The sequence below is a fragment of the Pectinophora gossypiella genome, chromosome 21 (assembly GCF_024362695.1).
Source record: "Pectinophora gossypiella chromosome 21, ilPecGoss1.1, whole genome shotgun sequence".
Lineage (NCBI taxonomy): Eukaryota > Metazoa > Arthropoda > Insecta > Lepidoptera > Gelechiidae > Pectinophora > Pectinophora gossypiella.
The window spans coordinates 5,807,493-5,825,785 of NC_065424.1; the positions used below are offsets into that span (position 1 = coordinate 5,807,493).

At 40.2% G+C, this 18,293-nt stretch overlaps 1 protein-coding gene across 2 annotated transcripts in view; it reads right to left on the reverse strand.

Moving 5' to 3' along the window:
* Nucleotides 1–377: 377 nt before the first annotated feature.
* LOC126376742 (uncharacterized) overlaps nucleotides 378–18,293 on the reverse strand; it is a 24,392-nt gene continuing 6,476 nt past the window's right edge. For both annotated transcript variants that reach the window (XM_050024308.1, XM_050024307.1), the window contains exons 3-5: nucleotides 14,634–14,791; nucleotides 13,871–13,938; nucleotides 378–882 (exon numbers count right to left, since the gene is read on the reverse strand). In XM_050024308.1, the coding sequence (XP_049880265.1) occupies nucleotides 13,894–13,938; nucleotides 14,634–14,791 (203 nt within the window). In that variant the 3' untranslated portion in view covers nucleotides 378–882; nucleotides 13,871–13,893. The remainder of the gene's footprint in view (nucleotides 883–13,870; nucleotides 13,939–14,633; nucleotides 14,792–18,293) is intronic.

Genomic DNA, 18,293 nt, shown 5'->3' on the forward strand with positions numbered 1-18,293 from the left:
TTCGTGTTTTGGTGTTTAGTGAAAAGTAACTGATTTGACTAGTTGGAAACTAGACAAATGTTACCTATCAAGGATCCTATATACTTACATAATCTTTTCCCTTATTTACTTAAAATATCCAATAAAACAATTTATTATTTGTAATATTTTATAATATTGTTTCAATAATTCTGTTTACGTGACAAAGTTAATCTATTTTATACAATTTCACTTTATAATTTAATGACAAATGTTAACGTTATATTAGAAATACACTTATAAAGTGAAATATACTCGTTAGCATTATATTTCGAAATCTATTTATTTTTATCCACCAGAAGATTGTCATTTTACGATTTCTTCTATAAATATATTTCTTTATTTCTCCTTTTATAAATATATTTCTAACTAAACAAATACTTAGTACATAACAAGGTACTTTCCAGGTTACGTTCCCTAAAAACAATGTAGATGGCGTTGTACTGATTTAATATAAAAATTACCTATTTAGCATTACTGCTATTTTGTCAGTTAACATTGCAACCTACCGCGCAAATGTTAAATTGCAATAGTACTTATTCCTTTTTAAATGAATTGCTTCAATGCGGCCTTTTTAAACCACCAGGGGGGTAAAAATGGCCACATCGAAGCAATTCACACACATTTGCGCATATTAAAGTAAGTGCACAATGCAAACAAATGTCAAATAGCAAAATTGCTTTCTTAGATGAATTGCTTCGATGAGGCCATTTTAACCCCCCTGGTCTTCTAAGATATTATAATGAAGAATGAAGTGGCGATATGAGGGAGATGGTCTTATTAAAATGAAGTTTTTCTAAACAGTCGTCTGTCGCCGCGACTCTTTTTGCTACTGCTGCTTGTAACTTGCTTCGCTTGGTTGCTCTGAAACGAAGAAATATTATTATCACGAAAAATATTACCTTAAATAATAAATAGTGGTATATGTCTCTCGTATGAGTTGAGATCTGTGACAGACCTCATCAACCCTGGTGTCAGGATTACTGTGAAGCTGCCAAAGGCCTCTGGCACGGCTCATGGGTAACAACTATTTCCTAACATCATCTCCCTAGTATTATCAGGTCCGGTACTTTTACAGAAGCGACTGCCGGTCTGACCTTCCAACCCACGAACGGGAAACCGGCCCAATATAGGGTAGGATACATACCTCCGAAAATGCATATCTCGGGAATGTGGGTTTTTTTGTGAGTCAAGCGTAAAGTAGAAAAAATATATTTAAAATAATAAAAAGCGTTCTATGGTTTGTATCGCTCCCTGTATAGCATAGAAGCGAATTAGGCGCCGCGATTCGGAGCTAACATACTTACGTGGTATTTTTCTACTTTCTCGACCTTCCACCCCGCAAAGGGAAAACCACTTCTGAAGACACGTTAAGCAATTGGTCCCGGTTACTACTTACTGATGTAAGTATGTAGTCGTTACGTGAGCCATGTCGGCTCAATAATAACGTTGACACCAGGGTTGCTGAAGTTGGTAATCCACCTCACAACCCACGTCCATTACCACAAAAGACCCATACATACCTTACCCATACTACCTTAACCCAAAAACAATTTAAAATTATTTCTTGGTGCTAAAATTATTACTTTTAGGAATAAAAAAAAATATGGATGAATTTAACGTGTGGCACAATTATATTAATGATGATGTGTTTGTTATTTATTTTACTTTCAAACATAGGCTTAATTAGTTGTTACTAAATAGATCTAATAAAAAAAAATAAAACTAACAAACTTTGTCGGCCCCTTTTTAATGCAACATGGTTTTTAACTGTATTTATGACCGCAGTTATTGAAAGGTAATTCGCGATATCATAATAACAGCAAATAGTCTTCGCCCCTCACAGAGGGATCAACGGATAGCTATCCCTCCGTTCTTCAGGGGTCCCCAGAGGGTCTTATGTGGAAAAATGTGGCTCGGATAGTTCTAAACTATCGCAGGCCAGTGTTAAGTTTGTTACAAAGATGTAGGAAAAAAAGGAGTAAGTATTTGTGGTAAGGAAACAAAAATGAAAAAATGATATTTGTTGACGTGTAATATTCATTATGAATAAAGAATTGAATTGAATGGAATCGGATTTTAAAAAGACGGTCAACTGCCGTCATCCCTCCGCCGCCGCAGCGTAGGTAGGCCACAAGCATAGAATAAGGAATAACCTACTTATAGAAAGGCAACTCTCCGCTCCCCACCAGCGTCTGAGATAGATTTACCTCACCTCCCCTCAAACACAGTTTAGACTTGAATAGTATGACGTCGGACGTTACACAAACAGATCCGTGTGTAAGATAACGTCAATGTGTAGTGTCTGTGTAAAATGAGGTTGTTTGTATGAAGTGTCCGGGGTGAGCCACAAGGTAGACCAATGACCTTGAAGATCGCGGGAATACGCAGAGGAATTCAATATTCAATATTATTCAATATTCAATATGCAAATAAAGAATATTGAATATTGAATGTAGGTACATGATGTTAGTGACATCGTAACGTAAACTTTGAGGGATGATTCAGACCATGATTACGAGTTGATATCAAGTGGAATTTTCCGTCGCAAAAGTATGTCGCAAACATGAAAATAAAAAAAACCCTAAAATGTTCATGAATTTTCCGACAGGAAATTCTACTTGATATTAACTCAGAGTTATGGTCTGAATCATCCCCCTCAGTATGCGTTACGGTGTCACTAACACCTACACGTACTTGTGTATGGCTACCTGTACGTGCCTGTACGAGGTGTAAGTGACATCCTAACGAACACTAACGGGGATGATTAAGCTTATTATTCTGCGTTAGTATCAAATTATTTCCATCTCAAAAGAGTAGAAAAAAAAATTAAAAAAAAAAAACAAATATAAGTCATGAATTTTGCGACGGAAAACTCCACTTGATATCAACTCAGAATCATGGTCTGAACCATTCCCCTCAGTATTCATTACGCTGTCACTAACACCCTGCGTAATTATGATCGAAGACTCATAAGCTAAGTCCAAGTCCATTTTTCCTACCTCCTCGGCGCCAAGCTAAGAGCACCCGGCGGACCCGTTATCGCCTGCTCTACTTTCAATGTCCTGGACTACGCTGCAGAGACACACAGACTAAAAGACATTGTATTTGTACAGACACTATTAGGCTAGTTTCCAACTAGTCAAATCAGTTACTTTTTACTAAACGTCAAAACACGAAATTACTATGGAACTTGTACGAAAAAGCACACTGTGACGTCATAAACAATCGTCATAAAATGTCAGACTTATTGTTACGTTATTCTTGATAAGTGGAGTAAGGGGAGAACAGAAAGAACACCTATATCCGGCCCAACTGCCAACCTCACCTGCGCGCGTCGGTGCTTCATTATGAGTCGCTGGCGGCGGTGTCCACTGGACGCCGCGGTGCTCCCTGCTAGATAACGGACGAGGCTCTGGCGACCGAGCAATGGCGGTATAACCATACCACCGGTCGGGCAACCGACCGTAGAGGCAACAGCGGCCTTGCAGTTTAAATAACTTCAAAAATGTCTGGGGCAGAAGGCAACGGGAAACCACTGCTTCTATTTTCCCAAGAGAGTCAGCATGAAGGGTCCTCGCAACCCTGATGCTGACCACGATCCTCAGATATGAGGGACCGACCCAAGAGAGAGAGATTCTTGATAAAAATAAATAAAATAAGTTAAACAGAAATGGTTTTCGTTAGTTTTAGATTTGTCTTTATCAGAATTTCATAATTTATTTTGAACCTATTACACGACCGGTTTGTTAAGTATTCTTCAATATTCTTTCTTTATTTGCACACTATGATGGTGTACAAGTTGGTAAGTTATATTATGAGGTTTAGTACTTACACAAGTGTGAGGTATCCCAGAATCCCAGCACGGGCCCGCCTACCTAACCTGAAGATTTGATAGGACCGATTTTTTACAGAAGCGACTGCCTGTCTGACCTTCCAACCCGCGAAGGGGAATCCAGCCCAATACAGGTTAAGTCACATACCTCCGAAAATGCATTTCTCGGGAATGTGGGTTTTTTTGTGAGTCAAGCGTGAAGAAGAAAAAATATATTTGAAATAATAGAAAGCGTTCTATAGTTTATATCGCTCCCAGTATATCATAGGAGCGAATTAGGTGCCGCGCTTCGAAGCTAGGATACGTGGTATTTTTCTACTTTCTCGACACTAAATCTAAAACAAGTACGAGTCCGACACATTGTCGTATAAGAGCTACGGCCTGTCGTAAAACAGTAGTCCACTCGTAAAGACGTTGTTACAACTGTCACCGTTTCAAATGGTACTCCTAAAATAGTTGAAGTTTTCTTTAAGGTTTTCAAAGATAACAAGAGAGCACTTGTAGCTCAAAAACAGTGTATTAGAGCCATCTGTAACAAAGCACCTTATATTTCGTGTCGTCCGCTGTTTGTAAACTTACGAATTTTGACAGTCCCTTGTATGTACATACTAGAAGTATTTAAATTTGTTAAAAAGCATGGACATTTGTTTAAGACAGCAGCTGATATTAATCCTAGAAGGAGACGGCTACCACAGGATCTAGCAAAGGACTACTGTCCAAAAACTACACTTTGTTTAGAAAGTCCTCATAACATGTGCATAAAAGTATACAATAAGATACCTGATAAATTTAAAAACGGACGCACTAAAGTTGTGACTTTTAAATTACGCGAATGGCTTATTACTAATGGTTTTTATAGTATTGGAGAATTTTTGAAGTTTCGACATTTGCATGCTAATAATAATTAGCAGGATAGAGATGCTGTAACACTGCTTTATACCATATTGTGATAGGAGGATATGTGTTGTGTGACAGGTAGGTACAGAGGTACCTACCTATCGTAAGCGAATAAATGATTTCTGATTTCAAGTAGTATTCTTTAACGGGTCTTGCGTAGTATGTGAGCCGTGGTACCCCTGTTGGTAGAACGCTTGCCTCTCACTTTGAACTTTGAACCAATAATTGTCGAATTTGTTTTCGAATTCATGTTTGGATCATAAATAATTATCACGTGCTCAGCGGTGAAGAGAAACATATTGTGAGGAAACCCACATTCCCGAGAAATGCACTTTCACACCTGTATTGGACTGGTTTTCCCTTCGCGGGTTGGAAAGTCAGACAGGCAGTTGCTTCTGTAAAAACCGGCCCTGTCAAATCTAGTAGGCAAGCGGACCTGTGAAAAACGGGATAATGCTAGGAAGGTGACTTAGTATGTGAAGTCTATTTAAGGATTAATGCGAAGATTAATGCGTTCTATGTTATCATCACTAATTTAAGAGCTATGCTCTTGTCGGTGTAGCATTCTCAATGCTACTTTTTTATGGAAAAACAGGGCAGTGGTGTCCCTCTTGCCTTCCGCCCATGCACTATGCTATTTTCGCACCCAAAAAGTATTTTTCTTTTGAAACATATTCTATTTTACTGTCGTGCGGGTTGTGAGGTGGATGATTAATCATCAACCCTGGTGTCAGGGTTACTATTGAGCCGCCATAGGCCCCTAACATGGCTCATTTAACAGCTACATTTGTCCGTTTGTCTGTCTTGTGTTAGTCTTATTGTTTTATATCCTGTTCTGTGTACAATAAACTGTTAAATAAATAAATACTTACTTAAGTAAATATGACTCGGGACTGCTCATTGTATACAGGGTGTTAGTGACATCGTAACGAAAACTTAGGGGGATAGTTCAGACCATGATTTTCACTAATGATTAAAATTTTCATGAATTTTCCGATAGAAAATTTCACTTGATATCAACTCAGAATCATCGTCTGAATCATCCCTCTCAGTATTCGTTACGGTGTCACTAACACCCGTAGGTACTTGTACTGCCTGTACGTACGGTCACGAATACTAATATGTACACACTTTGATACCATGTCACATTACATTTTTTGACAAACTAAACCGTATGTCACATTAAATGTCAAATATGATAGTGTGACAGGGTTTTAAAGTACATGATATTACTCATGACTGTACTTGTAGTCAGTTACATCGTAACGAAAACTTTGAAGGATGATTGTAATTTTCCATAGATATAATATACCTTACTTTTTGATTCCTATAAATACTGCCACACACGCTCCTTGTTAATCTCGCGTCTCTAAGCACGTGTCTCGTTAGTGTAAAGGACAATCCGGCACTGATTAAACCTAAACGAATCCCTTATTACTTCGGAAAACCCGTCGTGAAACCTGATCTTTACTGTAACTCCCAAGATGTGTAGAATCGGCACGTGCCGATACTCATTAGTTAGCTACCGTCATAGAATAAAGAATAGTACAGCGCGTAGAACGGCAAAGGAGAACGCGAACCCAGACGCGCAACAGGAGCCGCATGCGCCCATGAAGTCATCATCATCATCACCAGCCCATTAACGTCCCCACTGCTGGGACACGGGCCTTCCCTATGGATGGATAGGGAGATCGGGCCTTAAACCACCACGCGGGCCCAGTGCGGATTAGTGGTTATTAACGACTGCTAATGCAGCCGGGACCAACGGCTTAACGTGCCTTCCGAAGCACGAAGGAGCTCGATATGAAAACTTCATTCTATGACCGGCCTTTGCAAAAGTTGCTTAACTTCAACAATCGCAGTCCGAGCGCGTTTCTCGTATCTCCCTATCCATCCATAGGGAAGGCTCGTGCCCCAGCAGTGGGGACGTTAATGGGCTGGTGATGATGATGATGACACATATTCGAACGAATATATGTTTATTGTGTACTTAAGTAAAAAATGCACGTTTAGGTAACTAGTAAAGTAATATATAAATCTCGGAGTTAACTAGTGTGAAGGTTGAAATTGCTTTGCATTCGCCAGTTTGACAATATTAGGTTCGGTTTCACTCAACGCTCATCACATGTCATGCTCAACATTCAGACGGTTTCTGGCTTTTGTTTTTAATGTAACAAGAGTTATGATACTATTTCGTGCCATCCCATGTTACCGTCCTAGAATCTCCGTTTTACCCCTGAGGGGATAATTACGCCCAGGTTAGGAACCACTGCACTAATGTTTAAGCACACACACCAGCTGTCTATCTCGCTCGAACTTACGCGGAAAGGCGGGACACCCGTTAACACGTTCACTGTGCATGAACCACCTATGAGGCAATAAATTTGAAACACGTACGTGCATGTCCCATATGTGGGGCACTAGGGAAAACGGAAAAACCCGACAAGAGACTTTTCAGATTGTTTTTTCCTTGCCATAGTGTGTCTATGTACATAAATTGCAATGTGTTTATCGAAAATATAGCATTGCACGTGAGGGGTCGATACCTAATTTTCAGTTACACAGTAAACTCCTCCGAATGAATATATAACCCCGGTGCTTGCAAAGCCAGAGTGAACAGGCACCTTCTGGGCGAGCTCTTCTCTCTTCTTCTTCTATCGTGTGGGTTGTGAGGTGGATTACCAACCCCATCAACCCTGGTGTCAGGGTTACTATTGAGCTGCCAAAGGCCCCTGACATGGCTCATGTAACGACTACTAACTAGTATCAGTAAGTAGTAACCGAGACCAACGGCTTAATGTGCCTTCAGAAGCACGGATCATCTTACTTTTGGACAATCAGGTGATCAGACTGTAATGTCCTAACCAAACTAGTGATTTTCGTGATATGTCCCCACCGGGCCTCGTCAATGCCTTCGGGCAAGTCTGGGGCCAAGAGCAAAACCTAATCTAATCTAGCCTACAAGATCCCACTGCTGGACAAAAGCCTCCTCTTCCTCTTTCTATTTTTCGCGGCCCTGTGCGTACTCGGCCAGTCCCTCAGGCAAGCGTCCAAGTCGTCACATCATCTCTTTCGAGGTCTACCACGACGCCTGTACCCGTCATGAGGCACCCAATGCGTGACGATCAGTGCCCACCGCTCAGGGTGTATGCGACAAACATCAAAAGTAAAACCATCAAAAGTAAAAAAACGTGTTAAGAATGAGATTTCTCTATGGAGTGTCCAGGGTGCGCTGTAATCCTTTCGAGTCGATTTGAAACGTGTTTATAGCCACTAGTTAACTATTGTACCACGATTAGCCCCTTTGGGCACGACAATATCATTTTTCCCAGCCATTTATGGACGCTGTAAAATAATATTGCTCTCTCGTCTCGATCCTAATCTTTGGGGCTTAGGGCGATATTTGAAGATATCACGAGCTTGGTTGATAAAATGTTATGTGGTTGGGTTAAGCCTGGGTAACTTCAGCCGCCAAAAAGGCACAAGCACATCTACTTCTTCTATCGTGTAGGTTGTGAGGTGGATTACCAACCCCATCAACCCTCCATAGGCCCCTGACATGACTCTTCAGCATCGCATCGGGACCAACGGCTTAACGTGCCTTCCGAAGCACGGATCATCTTACTTTCGGACAATCGGGTGATCAGCCTGTAATTTCCTAACCAAACTAGGGATCACAAAGTGATTTTTGTGATTTGTCCCCACCGGAATTCGAACCCGGGACCTCCGGATCGTGAGCACAACACTCAACCACTGGACCACGGAGGCCGTAAGCACACTTACTTATTGATATTAAGAAACTGTAATTTAATACATATTTTTAAGCGAACTCCACTCCCACAGACAAACCGAGGAATTGGTTTTGTGGGGTGTTTCATTATTTTTTATTTTTTTTAATGTTTGAGGAGTGACAAACATCGTTTGTTTTTGTTATATTTTTTTTTATTGCATGCGGTGCTCACCTGTAATTAGTTACGCAATTAGTTTTAAGTCTTTTGAAACGTAATTTATACATGAATTATTGTAGTAACTGTTGGTGTGCCTAATAAAATAAAATAAAATAAAAAATATAACATTTTTTTTTGTGTCCTTATGAAAAATAAACGGAACGGGATAATAGGACAGAAGAGGCGAATCACAGAGACTAATCTGGAACCTGACAGAGGGCAGTAGTAACTGTCACTACAATTCAGAGGCGGAGGACAGGATTCCTAGTACGGCGTTGAAATAGACTACTCTGTAGGGGTAACATACGCAACGTGATAAAATTATCGATCGATTCAATAAACTTTATCGAAATCGAAAAGTTTATTTTTTTCCCTAACATGTGTATCACGTGATTTTGTTCGTATTTTGACAGAGCGACATGACTTATTTGAGTTCAAATATTAGCCCTGAGCAGCTCGGTGGCGCAGCGGCTAACGCGCTCGGTCTGCGATTGTTGAAGTTAAGCAACTTTTGCAATGGCCGGTCATAGGATGGGTGACCACAAAAAACAAGTTTTCATCTCGAGCTCCTCCGTGCTTCGGAAGGCACGTTAAGCCGTTGGTCCCGGCTGCATTAGCAGTCGTTAATAACCACCAATCCGCACTGAGGGAAGGCCTGTGCCTCAGCAGTGGGGTCGTTAATGGGCTGGTGATGATGATGATGATTAGCACCTATCGGCAAAACGACATAATAAATATGGTCCGAATCGATAAAATGACCGTGACAATTTTTTATCACGTTGTGCATGGTAGCCCTACTGGACGTCATCAGAATGCAAGAGGGAAACCACTGCTCTGCTTTTCCTAGCATGGAGAACGCTACACCGAGAAGTAGCCCAAGTGAGAAGTAGCCCTAATCAGAAGTAGCCAAAATGAGAAGTTGCCATAATGAGAAATAGTCCTTTTGCGAGCCGGTTGCCATAATGAGAATTAGCCCTAATGCGCCTAAAACTTATTTATTCGTAGCCTAAAACCGACAAAAGCATGGCTCTTAAATTAGTGATGATGAAAAAAATATTACTCACGACCTGAAACAGAATGGATTAAAGCCGAAAATACGACAACACTTTCAGTGCAAACGTCCGAAAAAATTTGGTTCTATAAAACACAATAAATGGTATCGAACGACTGATGAACGAAATAGCTAGGACATAACACCCACGTACGAACATTTTTTTATCGGTTACCGATGTGGAAAAAATTTACACAGTTTTTCTTTTAACATGAACTTTTATTTAAATCCGTGACAACCCTGTTCGGACAACGAGTGGCTTTCATCGTAGTGTCACGTGTTCGAATCCCGGGTCGGGCTCTACAACACTTAATTCGATCATAAATAACACACACACACACACACGGTTTCCAACATATCGTAGCTGATTTTGCAAACTGACGTATCTGCAATATTTTGCTAAAATAAGTTGTGCCAATAGCAAAAAGTCGAAATGAGATTCGCCAAATTTTTCAGATACGTCAGTTAGCGACATCAGCGGCGATGTGTACCCGGTTAATGGCAAGGGGTGAGCACCACTGCCTACCCCTTCCGGGGACACAGGCGTGATGCTATGTTACGTTATGTTTTATTTATAATTTGCGTCAGATAGCATTCACTACTCCCCCGAATCACAAAAGTGCACCTTAGCAGCGGTAAACTTTGCACTATTCAACAGAATATTTATAAAATAAAGACACAACCTTAGAATAAGGAATAATACATACGAGTATCTACATAATTTTAGTTAATTTTAGTAGTAGCAGCCCTCAGACGCCACACACAGTTGCACGTGTAGATAATGTCAATGTGTAGTGTCTGTGTGAAATGAGGTTAAGTATGAAGTGTCCGGGGTGTGGCACAACCCTACATAGCACTGCCCTAATGTTTGGTCAGCTTAAATCCAGGTCTTCCATATGGATGGATCCTTGTGAAGTACCGCGTCGCTAGGGACCCTAATTGTCTTACAAACTGTACGCAGAGTAGTGAAATTAACAGTGGGGAAAGTCTATAATTATAACTTAGGAAACTACCCAATTCGAAGCCATAGGTTGCAAAAAAAAGAAAAGTTAAAACTATACACGTCATTGATACTCAAATCAAATTCTAACCTAGTAATAGCAGCTAGTCTAAGATGATCACAAGTCAATCTCGTTTCCCTTTTCCATTTAATCGATTTGATTTATTTGATTCGCTTTTATTGATGACGCCACACGACAAAATTTATAGAAAATTTTCATTTTGACGTTTCGTAAAAAGTATCTCGTTTGACTAAGTTGTCAAATGGCCTAATGAGAGTATACCTTACCCACTGCATTGTTTTAAGCTACACCCCAGTATATCAGCCAATACATTATTTAACAAGATATCGAACTAGACCAAACTAGTTCGTACCGGTTGTTTGCTCGGCACCGTAAACATGGCCACATCGGCTTGTATGCGGACAGACTGTTGAATTTGCGGCGCTTGGGGTCATTAACCTTGTCGTAGTCCCAGCGTAGAATAATATTAATACTACGTGTAGAACGGCAACTCTCCGCTCCCCACGAGCGGCTGAGATAGATTTACCTCACCCCCGCTCGGTCTTACTTTAGTCTTCAATCGTACATCAGACATCACACACACAGTGTGCGCGTGTACGATAATGTGTAGTGTTGATAATGTGTAGTGTTTGTGTAAAACGAGGTGGCCAGATGACTTGATCATTTCATGATGTGTTCGAAAATTCCATGAAATGGTCGTATTTCATGAAATAGCCAACTTCAGTTGACCATCAACGGCCTCCGTGGTCCAGTGGTTGAGCGTTGTGCTCACGATCCGGAGGTCCCGGATTCGAATCCCCGTGGGGACAAATCACAAAAATCACTTTGTGATCCCTAGTTTGGTTAGGACATTAAAAGCTGATCACCTGATTGTCCAAAAAGTAAAAAGATCCGTGCTTGGGAAGGCACGTTAAGCCATTGGTCCCGGTTTTTACTTACTGATGTAAGTACGTAGTCGTTACATGAGTCATGTCAGGGGCCTATGGCGGCTCAGTAATAAGAGTAATAACCCTGACACCAGGGTTGATGGGGTTGGTAATTCACCTCATAATCCACACGATAGAAGAAGAAGAAGTTGACCATATCGTTTAAACGTCGTTTTATGATATTTCAATAAATGTTTCGCCATATCATTAATCTAGGCGGTGTTCATGCTGTGTGGTGTAATAAAAATGCGAATAGTCGTTAAATCTTAGTTTCAAAATTGTGTACCTAATCAAAACTATCGATATTGAAAATTGTACAATTACATTGATTCTTCGATTAAAATATCAATCTAGTTTTAAATATAATCGACACCAGCGCCACTATCGGTGGCTAATGTTACTAATATTACGATATGATTGCCAACATTTGGCCATATCATGAAGTAATCATGCATTTAGTTGCTCATATCGTTAAACGTTTTGTGTTCATTAATCTGGACAAACTACATCATGATGTGGCTAATGATGAAATATGACCGCTTCATGAAATGATCGAGCACATTATAAGAGGTGGCTCCATTGGATTCCGAACCTAGCCAAGCCCGTTTAAATCTTTGGCGGCGGAAGTGTTTTCCCACCCCTTTTATCGCACCATCGGAAAGTCTCCCGCCTGGAAGCAATCTAGCGTGGCCCACATGGAAGTCTTTAAATAGGCTCCGGACACAGGTTGGCCGCTGCAAGGATAATCTCTGCAGGTGGGGATATCTGGTTGATGGTTGCGATGATTGCGAGTGTGGAGTATCACCACAAACTATGGCTCACCTTTTGTGCTGTCCTAAGTGCCCTAACACTGCACTATTAAAGACCTTTACGAAGCCACTGACAATGCCGTAAGCGTGGCCAGCAAAAATTTAGTATCGATCGCCATCGACTCGCAAAGAAGAAGATTATAAAATTATCAATTCTAAGATCTCGCCACGACATATGTACCACCCGATAGATTGGCATCGTGTGTCAAGCAATTATAATTAAATGTCAGAACTGTAAAGCGTACAAGTAGAGCGCAGATTGAATAAACAAGTATATTGGGGATCGACGCCTGTACATATTTATTAACCCCGACAGGATGGAGACGGATTGCTTATTTTATTTAGTAGGCGCTTATTTGACATTGTACCTCCGCCCGCAACCCCTTTCACTTGTGCTTTCACATCTCACTGAATTTGACGTTGCTATACATTCCGATTTTACATTTTATTTCCAATACTACCTGAAGTTGTAACTCCTCAATAACCTAAGTATACCTGCCATAACCTAAGAATAATTAACGTGTTAAAATAAGAATAAAAAATATTTATTTCCCAATAAGAAGAGGTCTCTGCTTACCCCGGTGGGAAATAGGCGTGAGTTCATTTATGTATGTATATATGTAAGAAGATAAGGTGCAGAGAGTAACATTAGTAGAGAATATACTCCTCTCGAGGGTGGACTTAAACCTCGGGGGAAACTCAAAAAAAAAAGTAGAAACGTACAGTGGTATAAAGATTGTGGATAAAAGTTATGCACTAGAATAGACTAGTTTCCAACTAGTCAAACCAGTTACTTATTTTTCCTGTAGCCTAATTAATACCCCACTGCTGGGCAAAGGCCTCCCCATCTCTTACTCGCCCCCTTGCCCCCTCACCCCCCCCCCCCCCCAAACTCTCCCTCTTTCTTCCGTTACTTATTACTAAACATTAAACACGAAATTACTATGGAATTTGTATGAAAAAGCACACTGTGACGTCACAGAAACGTGATAAAATGTCGCACATATATTAATGCATTTTTCTTGATCAAAATTCGAAAATAATTTAAATAGAAAAATAAATCTTTTTTAACAGTTTTAGACCTATCTTTATTTAGTCATGAGAATATCATAAATTATCTTTAACAAGTATGTCAAAGATAAATTAACTCCCCAATTATGTCCATGGGGTCGTCGCTCGCTGTTGGTAAGTTTATTTAGATTTAATTAAAATGTTTATTCACCGTTTAACTGAAAACCTGTCACAATACAATTACCTAATGTTAAAAGACTTTATCTGCCAAAAAGGGAGTTTGACCTAAAGTTTACGTAAACAAAACAAAATATAATTAAATAAGTACAAAAATTTTAATGAACATTCACTCACCATGACTCATGTGGTTGCCACCATCACTCTGCAACCTTGTACAACCGTGGGCGGATCACGCGTGGTTTCTGCCAACCAAGGCACTTGCCTTTATTGACCGTATATCTTTCATACTGGGGCACATACCCCTTGCAAACAGTATAATATGCCCCTAGTAGTAGGGTATACCCCATTTATAAGAGTTTGATTGGTTTCATATATATTTTACTACAAAAGGCATTTATAACAGTTATTTCGACAGTTCAACAATATACGACAGATTTAAGGATGTTTCTCAAAAAATAATAAATAATATGCAAAAAATATGTTTATGGTGTAATAAATAAATATGTTGTTAGGGACCAAGGTAGACGTTTGAGAGAAAAGGGGCATGGTTCTCGCTATGGGTCTTTACTGGTTCAGTGTATCTCCCTTGCCATACAGCGAGGGAACGCTGCCAATTTGATGGATATATTTGAGCCGTAAATGAGCCGGGGTTACAGCAAATGCAGATAAGTTTTGTACTTTGGCGAATCTTGTGGTGGATAGTTTTTTTGTATTGCAAAATGTTCACGTTTAAATATTTTATACACCTTTCATTAAAAATATTTGTGCCAATATTTTTTAACAGTAAATATGTACAAATAATTAATAATAATCAAAAGGAGCACATGCCCCAACAATGCCCCATTTAAAGCATATGCCCCAGTTATAAAAGTACACTGTTCTTTTTTAGGGCTACCCCAAGTAAAAGGTTATAAATACAAATGTTTATCATACTTACATCTTCGTTCTTAATGTTTTTCTTGACGATCAGGGATAGGCCTCCGCCTCTGCCGGGTTTGTACCCCGCTGGTCGCGCCACGCGGCCTATCAGACAACGGCTGTCTCGACATTTCTGTATCACCTCTTCTTTTTCTTCTTCATCGTCACAAGAAGATGCTGTGGGCAATAAGAAAAAGATATGACTAGTGAGTGGAACAGCGTAGATGTTATGCGCACACGGAAATGGCGGTGTATTGGTCGTGTCTCTATGAAGAGAAGAGAAGACCTATGGAACACCCGTCCTGACAAGCGTGAAGAAGAGAGTGGAAGAAAATGGTGTAACAGGATCGTAATAAGTGGAATTCCGTGGTCTCTGCCTACCCCGATAGCAAATAGGTATAATCATAATGTATGTATGTAATAATTACTTATAAAGATGCACACACGTTACACATTACACATTGGAGTGACTGTAGTCATGAGATGACCAACGAGACGAAGCGAACGATCGCTATTATAAATGTGTTGTGGATGTAACTACCCTCAGTTGATTATTATTTTTAACCGACTACGGAGATTAAAAAAGGAGGGTTATGTGTTTGACCGCTATGTATGCATGTATGTATGTACAGTCATGAGCAATATAATGTACCCACTTTAGGGCTCTGTTGCACTAACATATTTGCCATTTAGTGAGACTTACAATTCAATTTGTCAAAAAAGTTAATACGACAATACATGGTACCATAGTGATCGCAGTCGGATTGTATAATCCGCTTATTACATTACAGCTAGCTGTTTTCAAAAACAGGGCCGTTTTGTAATGCGGCGGTTCAACGATTAGCCGTAATGTCATTGCGATACGTTCTCCAATAAAGCGGTCCACGTTTAGCCGCATTGTACTATTAAAACTAAGGATGAGAAAAAAATGTTTTTGAGCACGATTTTTGCGAATGCTGGTTTTACATACCTACATAAACTCACGCCTATTCCCCACCGGGGTAAGCAGAGACTGTAGAATTCCATTTGCTTCGATCCTGACACATCGTAGTCTGGTTTAAGTTTTTAAATTTATTTTTTGACAGTCGTCACAACACATGACTCCGGTCACCAGCCTTTATAGGTCCCACTGCTGGAGATAAGCCTCCCCTCAATCAACTGGAGGGGACATAGAAAATAGTCCACCACGCTACTCCACTAAGAATTGATGGAGGTGTTTTTACGGCTAATAGCCGTGATAGCGGCTTAACGTGCCCTCCGACCCACGGAATCATCTTACTTGTTCGTACAACCAGGTGATTCAAACCAGCAAAGTCCTTACCAAACAAAGGACAGTCTCACAAAGTCGTTTCGACAATGTCCCCGTCGGGAATCGAAACCGGATTCACGGATTTATCTGACGATATTTTTACTCTATTAAATTAACACCACACAAAGATACTTTAAATAATCAATTTGATATACCTACATAGTTACCAAAAGAAAAAATAACGAAAAAAATGTCTGACTCGTGAGGGATTTGAACCCCCGCCCCCCGATGACCAAAGCAAAGTTAATATCGGTGCTCTAACCTACTGAGCTAACGAGTCTTGTGTATACAGAGCTAAAAATTGCATTACCCTTGATGCAGGATGACGTCAAGCACACGCCTACTTCCACAGCGAATGACAAACCAGTGGTCTCACTCGATTCGTCATGCGAGTGATTCATACATAATTACTCGTATTTAGTACCTTTTCTTTCCTTGTTTCTTTTTAGCGTTAGTAGTCTTACTACAAAAAATTATAACATAACTACAAACATACATAAAAAGTGACAGTGAGTGAAATGGCATTTATTTTTGGTCTACTACGACTTATGTGAACGATGAAATTAATTTTAGTTTTAACCTAGTTTATCCTTTTTCTCATGTAATAAGTGACTTTGTATTGTCTTAAGTGAGAATAAATAATCTTTAAACCTATACATAAACTCACGCCCGTAATCCCTAATGGGGTGGGCAGAGCCACAAGTAATCGAAGACAACTTGCAGCCACAAATGACATAACTATTTAGTTCCATCCAAAAAGAGAAGGATTGACTCGTGAGGGATTTGAACCCCCGCCCTCCGATGATCAAATTCAAATTTATATCGGCGCTCTTACCTACTGAGCTAACGAGTCTTCTGATGAAGCGGTCAAAAATTGGATTCCGTTGATGCAAAATGACGTCAAACATACCTACGCCCACTCAGACGATGATTAGATGTGAAACAAGCGCATGACGCATCAGATGTGTTTAAAATTGCACTTGTAGTACGCGTACAATAACATAACGTTCACGCTCACGACTATATCCCAATTGGGGTAGTCAGAAGTACACCCATTGCAAGATGAACTATGTACCCACACCTCGCCGAGCTTTCTGTTAGACCAACGTGATAGGTGGTAAGTCGTAACCCCGCCTATAATGGTCGAGCCAACTGTGTAAGTATGTAGTCGTTACATAAGCCATATCAGGGGCCTTTGGCGGCTCAGTAATAACCCTGACACCAGGGTTAATGAGGTTCGTTATGTCACAACCCACACGATAGAAGGAGACGAGCTGGTGCCTTGTATATATATGTCTTTGGATTACATAAACTGCCTATATACGTCCCACTGCTGGGCACAGGCCTCCCCTCAAATCAACCGGAGGGGTATGGAGCATACTCCACCACGCTGCTCCACTGCGGGTTGGTGGAGGTCTTTGGATTACCTTGATGTAATTATCTGCATATATGAGCAACTAAGATAGGCATTAACACTGATGATTCACACTCTATTTATCATTTGTATCGATTTGTATCTAACAGATTGCATCTGCGTGTGTGAGGTCTGACGCTCATACGATTGAAGACTAAAGTAAGACCGAGGGGGGTGAGGTAAACCTAGCTCAGCCGCTGGTGGGGAGCGGAGAGGTTATCCTATACGTAGTATTATTCCTAATTCAATGACAATAGGTATTATCATTTATGATTAATTCACTACTATCTATCCTTACCACTTGTTATCAATTTGTATCTACTGATTGCTGTGTGTAACGTCATTTTATCAAAATTACTGTACGTACTTAATACATTTTTTTGTCATTTACAGCGTGAGACTCGTTAGCTCAGTAGGTTAGAGCGCCGATATAAACTTTTCTGTTCATCGGAGGGCGGGGGTTCAAATCCCTCACGAGTCAAAGTATTTTTTTTTAAGTTTCTAGGATTTTGATACTTGCATCGTTACTCCATATTACATGGGACTTAAATTCAAATTCAAATTCAAAAATATCTTTATTCAATAGGTAACATAGTAACACTTAGAATCGTCAATTTTACATAACGAACGTCTCATCCGCCTAAAACTACGTAGTGCAGCTGAGCTGTGTATAATGTACTACACACTTCTGCCTACCCCTTCGGGATACAGGCATGATGCTATGTTATGTTGTAGTAACGATTAATCATGAGTCTGACTGACTACACGTGTAGTAAAGGCCCCTGACATGACTCAAGTGAGGACTACGTACTTACATCAGTTAGTGGTAACTGTAACCAACGGCTTAACGTGCCTTCCGAAACGCGGACGGATCGTCTTACTTTCAGACAATAATGTGCTCAGCCTGCGAAGTCCTAACCAAACCAGCAAGTGAAATCACTTTGAGTGATATGTCC